At 39.0% G+C, this 12247-nt stretch overlaps 2 protein-coding genes across 2 annotated transcripts; both read left to right on the top strand.

Moving 5' to 3' along the window:
- Nucleotides 1-1508: 1508 nt before the first annotated feature.
- On the top strand, nt 1509-3930 carry LOC126631223 (signal peptidase complex subunit 2-like). The gene is made up of 5 exons (XM_050301395.1): nt 1509-1678; nt 1891-2042; nt 2530-2611; nt 3404-3543; nt 3671-3930. The coding sequence occupies exons 1-5, from the start codon at nt 1577-1579 to the stop codon at nt 3765-3767; spliced, it is 573 nt and encodes a 190-aa protein (XP_050157352.1). The 5' UTR covers nt 1509-1576; the 3' UTR covers nt 3768-3930.
- Nucleotides 3931-4980: 1050 nt separating this feature from the next.
- LOC126631220 (chaperone protein ClpB4, mitochondrial) lies at nt 4981-9538 on the top strand. The gene is made up of 10 exons (XM_050301392.1): nt 4981-5424; nt 5501-5719; nt 6043-6280; nt 6382-6577; nt 6667-6721; nt 7055-7205; nt 7286-7594; nt 7729-7994; nt 8084-9013; nt 9089-9538. Exons 1-10 carry the CDS (start codon nt 5149-5151, stop codon nt 9398-9400), a joined length of 2952 nt encoding a protein of 983 aa, XP_050157349.1. The 5' UTR covers nt 4981-5148; the 3' UTR covers nt 9401-9538.
- The last annotated feature ends 2709 nt before the right edge of the window (nt 9539-12247 follow it).

Genomic DNA, 12247 nt, shown 5'->3' with positions numbered 1-12247 from the left:
AGTTCCAGGTGTGTGAAACATCAGATGGCTTCAAAGCCGAGTCTACGTGATAAATGGTGGGTTGCATCACACCTTATCATTGTAACCCTTAGAGCATCTCGAAAAGATATGTCAAAAATGTCACGTAAGCATACAAGTAAAAAAATGGTAGCAAACTCTCTCCAACCGAGCCTTCAATTTCTTACATGATGCTGAGTCGTTTGAAGGCAAAGCGTTTTGCTCTCAAATTTGACAGCATATGTCGAATTTATTAAATGATTTTTTAATAGATTCATATAATATATAATAAATGTTGTTATGTTTTTAAAATATTTAATTGGTTGCTTTAATGAATGGACTCCACAAAAAGATATAAAATCTATTAAATGACATTTTTATTTCACATATCGGATGAAGCAAAACATTGTGCTAAATGTCAAATTACCACATAAGTCATCAACTATTATTTTGATGTTTAAAATTTGGCATGTTGTTTGGTGATACTTTTACCACCACAACAGCAACGCATGTGCCAGTCCCATGAATGGTGGTGGCCCAAGGCTTCAAGTGGATTTCAATTGGTTTGCACAGCAACCTTTGGCTCGGGAATATTTTTCAATATTCTATTTAGCCCACCGTTGAAGATGAGTTTTTTGTTAAATGTGGGCTATATTGAGCCCTTTAGCCCCTCCATTGCAAATGAAAATTACTTAATAGATATTAGACGCTTGTTCAAAAGGTAAATCACTCGTCAAATACAAGTTCACTACGTGGTGAATTGGGATTTGGGAACAATAAAATATATAACTCTAAATGGGAATTGGATTCACAACCTAGGTCATACAAATTGAATCCGACAGTACTTATTAACACATTTCGTCGACTCACTACACAAACTAACAACTCCGATATCATTTACATACAAATGTGTGACCCAGATTTATGGGTTCCGAACACTAAGAGCAACTCCAGCCTTGCTGGTTGCTCGGGCGTCAGGCGAGGAGAAAGGGCCCTCGGGCCGGTGGGAGCAAATCCAGCGGGGAAGGGCCCGAGTGAGGGTGGGAGGTCGAGCGAAGGGGGGGGTGGGGAGTCGACGGGCCTGTGGCCCGAGGGTTTTGTATTTTTTTATTTTTTTTGTGTCAGAGAGAGAGAGATATATATATAGCTTTTGTAATTTTTTATTATTTAAACAAACATAAAAAACTATTATTTTTATTGCTTATTGCCAGGGGGGAGGGTTCCAAGGGTGAAGATGTAAATGACAATTACTGTTCATTAATGGTAATTACTATTCATTTAAGGCAGTTACTGTTCAATAGGATGGATTGAATAGTAGATTGTCAGGGGGGAGGGCTCCATGGGTGGAGTTGCTCTTAAGGTCCGGAGTAGATCTAACTCCCTCTAAATGGGTGACATGGAAAAAAGATCCTACGTGTATGTCTCTTTGTCCACGTGACAGACTTTGATTGGAACAATGATGTCAGGACACTGAGAAGTCACAGAAACGGTTAAATCGCCTAAAAGCCAAAACCCAGCGATATGCAAAATTCTCAGCTGCAAAACTGAAGAAAATTGAAAGAAATCCCAAAATTCCAAAATGTCGGAGACGAAGGCCGAGAGCAAGAGCAAAAACCCTAAGAAGGTCAATCTCTCAGATCACAGCTCCATCAAGCACCTCCTCGACGAGTCCGTCTCAGAGGTCGGTCGATTTTTCCCCAATGTTTTCATACATTTAATTTCACCAGTTTACCGATTGCGTTTAAAATCTCACAATTTCTTCAATATCTGAAAGATTTGGATTATACGGTTATCAGAAGTTTTGTTTTGCTTGATTTATTGTGTGATTTGTGGATTATGAGGCTGTTTGGAGTGATTAGTGATGAGATTAATTTAATTAAAATGGTTTTGTAGATTGTTAAGAGTCGCGGGTATGTGGAGAATACGAGGCTGAGTAACTTGAAGTTGCTGATTGGAACCGTTGTGATAATCATTGCTTTGTTTGCTCAGTTCTACAACAAGAAATTTCCGGAGAACCGAGATTTCCTGCTTGGATGCATTGCATTATATCCTTTTTCTTTGAATTGATCTCAGATAATTGGTTAAAGTTAGGTGCTAACTGGGTTCTGCTGTCTGTTCTTGACATTGTTTGATCGTGATTTTTTTTTAGTAATCACCATATTCCGTAAGTCGTGTGTTTTTATAAGTGTAAATGGGCCAAAGGCCCACTTCCAACAACACCGATACTGTCCCAACTTGGTAATTACCACCTGCACAATCCGTCATGTATGGGGTTTTATCACAAAAGGCCTCGGATTTAGTTGGAGCGGGGTTAGAATATTTAAACTCTTATTTTTCTCATTGATACGGTCGATGTGGGACATTTCAACTTTTTTTCCGAAATTTTGAGCGGATCAACTTTGAACTACTTGGTTCAGAAGAATTGAAAAATGAATTTTCGGAAAGGACTGTAAGAATCTGATTGAATAGTTAATGGCATATCCTTGTTCGAATGATAATTCCGCAAGTCCGTTTCATCTTTGACTCTGGCAAGTATGTCATCGTTAATGGGATATTGCAGCTGGTCTCATACACGAAGGAGAAAAATGCAATCTTATTTACTCATCCTCCTGCGGTAAGCTTATTTATGTTTTTCTTAGTAAACATTTTCATATTTGTTGTTTAATGTTTGTATATTGTTTTTAAGTATTACCACCACATAGTCTATTGATGTCTCGGTGAACTATAGTTTCGTGCTTGGTGGAGATGGGTTCTGCAGATGTTTTGTATAAGATTTTAGTACTACGCAGGATGTGAGGAAGAAGAGTTGAAGTCATTAGCAATGCCGTCTTAAATCTGTCAAATTTTGCCATGGCATGGACTGTCTTAAGCTTAATTCAAGTCACAAGGCTTGTTTACGTTTTGTTATAGATAATACAAACTGTTGAGTTTTTGCTCTAACATGGTTCATTAGTTAATTTCTCCTTCAGTATAGCAGATGAACCTTTAAGGGAAGTATGTGAGAGTTTTTTCTCGTTGCATGTTTAGTTTGTAGATCCAGATACTTTGAACTAAGGTGTCATTGTTTTCTTCGCTAGTAACTATGTACTATAGTTGCTGGAAATTTCAATTCTGCCAAGTATGTGTGCCAAAAATATTTTCAGTACGTTGGGGTCAGTTTGGCAAATCTGGATTATCAAGTCGGTTTAATTTCAACTTAAACAAGTGCGAAACTCAAAGAAAGTTAATAGTTTCAGTTTTACAGCTTCTGTATAATCACTTGGAATTTGGGCTAGCAGTTCATTATATCATCTGAAATGGATGCACATTAAGTTGATTCACGAAAGAGAAATCGAAATATGGTGTTGTTGCCTAACATAAAAATTGGTGGTGTTGTCCATTTCTCATTAGTAATGCATTTGTGCAGGGGGCCTTTAGCACCGGGTTGGTGGTGTCTTCCAAATTACCAAGATTTTCTGACTTGTACACGCTTACAGTAGCCAGTGCAGATCCAGAATCAATATCTGCAAACAAACCGGTGGAATTCACAAAGAGCGTCACTCAGTGGTCTCTCTCTTCCTCCGCCTCTCTCTTTCATGTCTGCGCATAAGTGCTCACACGTGTGTTCATATTGCTTCTTGGAGTTTCAAGTTGCACTAATATTTTCTGCTCTACTTTTGTTTTTCTGTTTCAGGTTTACCAAGGATGGAGTGTTGGTGGAAGGCCTTTTCTGGAAGGAAGTAGACGGACTCATCAACGAGTATGCAAAAGAACCGAAGAAAAGCAAGTGAATTCTGGCTTTCCAGGGAACTTCATTTGTTGTGATTTTGGTAAAACCTCTTGGTAGTCATGAACTTGAATCAATTTGAAAGACAGTTTACACCATCCTTTATAATGATCGCTCGGGTTCCAACTTCCAAGCTTATTTATGAAAGTGCCTTTGTGTTTGTTAGATATCATGAAATTGTGAGCTCTGAAATTACTAGTGTTCTTTTTTCGTGTTTGTAAACTTTTATTTTGCTTTTTGTTCATAGTTTCGTTTAGCAGAAAAAGTTAAAAGTGCTTATTCATGAAGCATTGCTTTCATTTTCAATTTTGGGCTCGTTAATAGTGGTTCTCGGTGGTCAGAATAACTATCAGAGAGAGGCACTTCATGTGACAAAAATGCTTATATCAAAAGCGCCTTCAAGTACTTTTAACATGAAGCATTCTCAAGTACTTTTAACATGAAGCATTCTCAAGTGGAGTACGTTCTAGGAGAATCCTCTAGATTGTTTTAAGCTTAATGTTGAGTGGTATTTTGAGAGATTTTGATGGGAAATGAATTTCTGGGTCTTACGCCAATTTGGGCATAGGTGAGATTCTTATTGCTATGGAGTCTTTACTTGGGCTTACATGGCATGAAGATTACGGATTGATCAATTATTAAGGTTTGGAGTCTTGGGCTTACAATTTGCATGGAGATTACACACATTGATTAATTACTGGTGGAATCAGACTCTGCAATCGTAATTCATTTGGTGTTGCAAGTTGTTGGCAATAATTATCATTTGGATGCTCTTGTTGTACCCTGTCGAGAATTGCATTTAAGATATTGGCAATGCGAACTTCAGCATGTTTATAGAGATTTTTATTTATTTATTTTTTTTGTGGCAGACAATTTAGCTACTTATAAGCTTATTAGTTGATATATATTTAGGCACTTTTTATTTTGATAATCCTCCTTATTTAGTTAGTTTTATTCGTAAAAATTGACTTGAGATGTCCCAATCTAAATTTATTATTGAGCAAATTTATTTGAGCTTTTACCTTTAGCCCCGTTTTTCAATTAAAAAGTTAATTGTGACATGATGATATTTTTTTTTCATATAAATGTCTCTCGTATTTTAGAGAAGTATTTCCAAACGAGTCTTAATATACGTATAGCGCAACATGATCAGTCCAATATCGGATAGGCCCAAAAGAATTGGGTCGGTTGAAAGGAGTAAAACAGTATTTGCCCCTTCTGGAAACACCCCCAATGCTCCTTCCTTCTACAACCATCGATTACCTCTTCCTTAAGTTTCTTCTCTCTCTCTCTCTCTCTCTCTCACTGAATCCTAATATATTACAGCAAAACCCTAATCAATCTCAATTCTCTGTTGTACTTGTTTGCCTTCATTTCATGGTCAAATGGCGAGCAGGAGAGCCACCACAACGCTCACCAAGTCGGCCCTGGCCTTGGCGTACCTGAACGCCTCCACCAGAAACTCCCTCTCGCATCAGTGTCGCGCGATCGCCGTCGCCGGCTCCTCCCGCGCCTTCGGCAGCTCCGCCGCTCCCTTCTCTCGCCCCGGCATCGTTTCGTATAGGGGAAATGTCGCTTCGGCCAAGTATTTGGCAAGCGCCTTCACTCGCAGCTTCCACTCTACGACTCCCAATTTCTACTCCGCCACGAGCTCCTCCCAGGTCACAAAATCCCTAAAACTTTTCTCATTGGATTTGAGGCTAATTTTTGAATTTTTGAACTTGATTGAAAAATCAGGTCAGTCAGAATGAGTTCACTGAGATGGCGTGGGAGGGCATTGTGGGTGCCGTTGAAGCTGCCCGAAATAGCAAGCAGCAGGTGGTGGAAACTGAGCACTTGATGAAATCGCTTTTGGAGCAGAAGGATGGTTTGGCCCGGAGAATTCTCACCAAGGCGGGTCTCGACAACACTACGGTTCTTCAAGCAACTGACGAGTTCATTGATAAGCAGCCCAAGGTGCATTTAATCGAAACCCCTGTCCCATTTTTCATCATAGATGTAATGGCATAACCATGTTTCGTTTCAATGCAAGTGCTTTAATTAGAAACTCGTCAAGATTTTATTGAAAACCCAATTGCGTCCTGGAAAAGCACTTGGAAGTGTTTCCTGAAAAGGAAGTAGGCTTTAGGGTTTAGGGATAGAAGAACTATTAAAGTTTTTATGCAAAACGTAGTCATAGGGGCTTATGATTGCCAGAGAGCGGTTTTAGCTTCAGCAGAAGCAGTCCCAAACTGTCCTTGAGATGGCATTGTGGTTAATTGAACATTGTGTTGTGGTAGGTGACGGGTGGCACCAGTGGCCCTATAATGGGTTCGCATCTGGTTGGCTTGTTGGACAACGCCCGACGGCAGAAGAAAGATATGAAAGATGATTTTGTGTCGGTGGAGCACCTTGTGTTGGCGTTTCAGGCCGATGCACGGTTTGGGCAGCAATTGTTCAGAAACCTCCAGCTTAGTGATAAGGATTTGAAGGAGGCTGTTAAAGATGTTCGTGGAAATCAAAGAGTCACTGATCAAAGTATGCTGTGCTTTACCTTGAATTGACATTTTACTATGCAGATATGTATTGGGTATTCTTATATACCTTAAATATAAAATCAATGTTGTTTTTTTATATAGATCCTGAAGGAAAGTATGAGGCCTTGGATAAGTACGGGAGTGACTTGACTGAACTCGCTAGGCGGGGCAAACTTGATCCTGTTATTGGCCGAGATGATGAAATACGGCGGTGTATCCAGATATTGTCTAGGAGAACGAAGAATAATCCTGTTATTATCGGTGAGCCTGGTGTAGGAAAAACTGCAATTGCTGAAGGGTATGTTTATTTGGGTGCATTGCATCTTTCTACTCTATCTTACTTTTTCAACAAGTTTTGATTTAGTATGACTTCGATATTAACTGCAGATTAGCTCAACGGATTGTACGTGGGGATGTTCCAGAACCGCTATTGAATAGAAAGGTAGTTATTCATTTCAGTGTATTTATCAATTGATTGATATGTTTTTCTCATAGTTATTACACTAAATATTTTCTGTGGAAAAAAAACCCTTAGTATAGGAACTTCTTTCTTGTTTGAAGATTGAATCCAGATTTTGACATTGTTATTCAAATCTGAACCAGGTTCAATTTCTTGTACTTGGATCTCAATTCAAATTTGGCTAGATCCACCCTCAATTCAATTCATTGTATAAGTATACTGCATTAATTGTGCGTGATGTTTCACATGAAACTGTTTCTTCTTTGACTTTAAACATTTGTGCATTAATTTTTCATTTTGTCTTGTATTCTACAGTTGATTTCCTTAGATATGGGATCATTGGTTGCTGGTGCCAAGTTTCGTGGGGATTTTGAGGAAAGGTTGAAAGCTGTTCTGAAGGAAGTTACTGCTTCTAATGGACAGATTATACTATTTATTGATGAGATTCATACTGTTGTAGGAGCAGGTTTGTGCTCTTTTCTGATAAAGCTATAGTAGTGTATCTGTCATGTTTTCTCCTGATGTCCCTGTTAATGATTCTTTTAGGGGCTACAAGTGGTGCGATGGATGCTGGAAACTTGTTGAAACCAATGCTTGGGCGAGGTGAACTTCGGTGTATAGGAGCAACTACATTAAATGAGTACAGAAAATACATTGAGAAGGATGCTGCACTTGAGCGTAGATTTCAACAAGTATTTTGTGGCCAGCCATCTGTGGAAGACACAATATCCATTCTTCGTGGCTTGCGTGAGCGCTATGAACTGCATCATGGTGTGAAAATATCTGATAGTGCTCTTGTTTCTGCAGCAGTTCTCTCAGACAGATACATTACAGAACGTTTTTTGCCTGACAAAGGTAACAAACATTTCATCTTATAGGCCTTTTCTTGGTGGTGACAGGGGTCTGGTAGAAATGGGTTTTCCTTGTAAAGTTTTCTTCATGTTCTGTATAGAACTCTATTTGATTCTGTGAAAATGAATCTGCTGCAGCCATTGATCTCGTTGATGAAGCTGCTGCAAAGCTGAAGATGGAGATCACTTCTAAGCCAACCGAGTTGGATGAGGTAGACCGAGCTGTGTTGAAGTTGGAGATGGAGAAGCTATCAGTGCAAAATGACACTGATAAATCATCGAAAGAAAGGCTAAGCAAGTTGGAAAGTGACCTGGCAGTGCTGAAACAGAAACAGAAAGAGCTAAATGAACAATGGGATCGTGAGAAGGCTCTCATGACTCGCATACGATCAATTAAAGAAGAAGTATTCCTCTGTTTACTGTGCAATTTTTTTTTTTTGGAAAATTCCCTCATATCTTGATTTGCTGATTCATATGTTTTTAAACTCTGTAGATTGATAGAGTAAACCAAGAGATGGAAGCTGCTGAACGTGACTACGACCTAAATCGTGCTGCTGAGCTCAAATATGGAACTCTAATGTCCCTACAACGCCAGTTAGAAGAGGCTGAGAACAACCTTGCTGAGTATCGGAAGTCTGGAAACTCTATGCTTCGTGAAGAGGTCACAGATATTGATATTGCTGAAATTGTAAGCAAATGGACTGGTATACCCTTGTCAAACCTTCAACAATCAGAAAGAGACAAGCTGGTTAAGCTGGAAGAGGTTCTTCACAATAGGGTGATTGGTCAGGATATAGCTGTGAAATCTGTAGCTGATGCAATTCGACGTTCAAGGGCAGGTCTCTCTGACCCAAATCGACCAATAGCAAGTTTTATGTTTATGGGTCCTACTGGTGTGGGAAAAACCGAGCTTGCAAAGGCCTTGGCTGGCTATCTCTTCAACACAGAAAATGCACTTGTCAGAATTGATATGAGTGAGTACATGGAAAAACATGCAGTTTCACGCTTGGTTGGGGCACCGCCTGGTTACGTTGGTTTCGAAGAAGGTGGGCAGCTAACAGAAGTGGTTCGTCGAAGACCTTATTGTGTAGTGCTATTCGATGAAATTGAGAAAGCGCATCACGATGTCTTCAACATTTTGTTACAACTGTTGGATGATGGGAGGATAACCGACTCTCAAGGGCGAACTGTAAGCTTCACCAATTGCGTTGTGATAATGACCTCAAACCTGGGCTCCCACTACATACTCGAAACTCTTCGTAGCGCACGCGACAGCAAGGAGGCAGTTTATGAAGTGATGAAAAATCAGGTCGTCGAGTTGGCAAGACAAACTTTCCGCCCTGAATTCATGAACCGAATCGATGAGTATATTGTGTTCCAGCCTTTGGATTCGAAGGAGATCGCTAAAATTGTTGAGATACAGGTGAGCAATCTATCTTAAATGCTTCTATTAGCGAGTCTTACTAGAGATGCTTAACTTGTTCATTGCTCATTGCAGATGAACCGACTGAAAGACAGGCTGAAGCAGAGGAAAATCGATCTTCATTACACAAAAGAAGCCGTGGAGCTTCTCGGGACATTAGGCTTTGATCCGAACTACGGTGCAAGGCCGGTGAAGCGGGTGATACAACAGTTGGTTGAGAATGAAATTGCAATGGGAGTCCTGAGGGGAGATTTCAACGAGGAAGACATGCTTATCGTCGATGCCGAGGCGTCCCCCTCGGCCAAAGACCTTCCTCCCCAGAAGAGGCTGCGGATCAAGAAATTGGAAAGCAGTTCAGCTGCAGATGCCATGGTTGTGAACGACTGATTGATCGTTTTCGGTTCTTTGAATTGTAAATAAGTTGAAGAGAAAGGTTAGTGTTGGTTTGTCTTAATTTTAAGGTGTTATCGAATGGAACAAAGTTATCAGAGTTTATCGAATGGAAATTGCCAGACAACAGAAGAATTATGTCGAACAAACAGATGTAGGGTCGCAGGCACAGGCACTTCACATGACAATTTCTTCACTGTAGCCGGCAGCATATGTAAGGTTGCTTCACCATACGTCAAATTTGTTACATATGCGCAATATGGTTTGGCTGATGACAACAAACGCACATAGTTTGGCAGACGACAACAAACTCACTAAGTGTTTGACAAAATGTTTCAGTGAATAAACTGAAATTTTTTGTCGCCTCTATTTCTATTAAAAACTTAAATCTTGTAACATTGGAACTCTTCTAGGTTCGAATTTTGAATTCGTTACTGCGTAATGCATGCTCAACTACGGATTTCTCACATCATCCTGTTAAAAGAAAGAAGAAAAAGAAATACAAAATTCGTATGTCTTACACTACATAAGTCATGAAACTTAAAGTTCACAAAGGCTGAGGCATTCATTCGTTAATTTATGAATGCTAATCTTCCTCCTATTAGGCTATCTCCTATCATATGCTCAAAAAATTAGACTCCCTAAATCTTTTTTGGCATAAAGACTATTAGAATGAATAACTCATTAGATTTATAAGGGTGCGAAACTACGTGACAAAGGCTTATGTAAGGGCACTCGGACTATGTGATCGGTAAGGATTTCGGACTTTAGAGGATTTGGTTTTGCTCGTATTTTAAATAGACGCTTAATTATGATTCTGATCGTATTAAAGCTCATCAATAAGTGTACAACAATCATCAGATAAACAATACTTAAACTCTCACAAAAGTGTGAGATTTTATGTATTTTAGTCTCATCCGACTCCACACTAGTCTCACTCAGTATAAAAGTTATCCTAATTAGACAATCACGCACAAATTTTTCTCATGCATCAACCTTACCTAAGACTTTAATGTAAAATTTGGGTTTGATAATTTGCGATTGTAATTAGAAAAAGCCTCCAAAGTGCTAGACTCCACATATTAGAGACTTGTTCACTAAGATGCAAGCAAGTCACATCCTGGTTGGTCTTTTTCATGTCCGATTGGCATTTTTGTCCCACTAATTGTGGTATTATCGTATTGTCACGAGATTAATGTTTGACATGGGTTTAGGATATTGTACTTTTTGGATGTATTCAATGGCTAATCAACCCCAGCATCCAATAATTCTGCCCCTTTAGCCTTTGGAGCCTAATCAATCCAGCTGACAACCGTGCATCAATAATTTATGTGTAAACTTGATAAAAACTACCAATGTGATTATGATTTTCTTTTATATCGTCGGAGAGATTTGAACTCATAATTTTTATGATAAAGTGGAAATAATAACATCGTTTTAACACGTAAAAGTGAGGGCATCCATATAACGAAAATCTTATATATATGGGTGCGTTTGTTGCCTTTACTAGCTTTTACTATATTGAACTGGGTTAAGTGTTAGTGTAGTCATGTGTTTGTTATCGCATGATCTAACTTTAATGGGACTAGAAGGTCTTACCTTGACTAAACGCCTCATTAGACGGTCTTAGCGAGACTCTCCGAAAAGCAACGGACTGCTAAGACAATCGTTTCGTCTTCGTTTGCTTCGCTTCACCAAGTGAAATCCAAAAAGAGCTTTGGATTACAAATACCTTGCAACTCAATTTATTAATAGTAGTACTTACATGACTTGTGTTTGATTTTCTTTTCTATTCATTTGATGAATCGTATAATTAAGCGGATACTTATTTAGTACGATAATGCACCAAACAACTGTTACCGTATTATTAATCCTGCATCTCAACTCTCTCCGCCACTCCACTAATCCTGCAACCCCCAAATCAAACACCCATCTGGTCCAGAGAAAAACGACATAGAGGGGCCCCACGCGATGCCTCTCTTAGCTGGGAGGCATGAGAAATGAGGGGACGGTGTTAGTACAATAAACTGTAGTAAATAGTGCCAAATTACGCATTTCCCCATGCAAAAAAACTATTACCCTGCTTTGGTAGTCCCCTTCATTTATTTTTTTTCTCCCAAACACAAATTCCCTTTCAATTTTTCAATGAGACATTCTCTTTCTGTATTTATTTATTTTTCCTTGCGGCAAAAATAAGGATTTAGGAAGAAATGAAGGAAAAATGTGATTGTCCAAAAAAATAAGGGAAAATAAAAAATATGGGTTTAGGAAGAAATGGAGGAAAAAGGTAATTGTCCAAAAATTAAAAAAAAAAAAAGATTTAGGAAGAAATGAAGGGAAAATGTGATTGTCCCAAAAAAAAAAGGGAAAATAAAAAAATAAGGGTTTATGAAGAAATGAAGGAAATATGTAATTGCCAAAAACAAGAGGGAAAATATGGTAAAATTGCACATTCTCTTGTTTTGAAAAGGAAGAGGGGGGACTATTTAGTGTGTTCACCTTATTTCATTCGAGTTTGAATTTTCTCATATGTAAAAGTTTTAGTAGATTAAAACATTTTGTAAAAACAATAATTGAGAAAAAGTTTTTTTTTTATTTTTTTTTTATGCGCAATATGAAAAGGCGGTTATGTCACATCCCGACCCAGGCTCCCACCATATTCCGGACTTGACTCCACCGTAGCACGATATTGTCCGCTTTGGGTCCCGACCACGCCCTCATGGTTTTGTTTCTGGGAACTCACACGAGAACTTCCCAGTGGGTCACCCATCCTGGGATTGATCTCGGGCGAACTTACTTAACTTCAGAGTTTCGATGGAACACGAAGCCAGTGAGCTCCCAAAA

Source organism: Malus sylvestris, chromosome 8, assembly GCF_916048215.2.
Source record: "Malus sylvestris chromosome 8, drMalSylv7.2, whole genome shotgun sequence".
NCBI lineage: Eukaryota > Viridiplantae > Streptophyta > Magnoliopsida > Rosales > Rosaceae > Malus > Malus sylvestris.
Note: the sequence above shows the minus strand (reverse complement) of the source record. Positions and strands in the feature narration are given on the sequence as shown.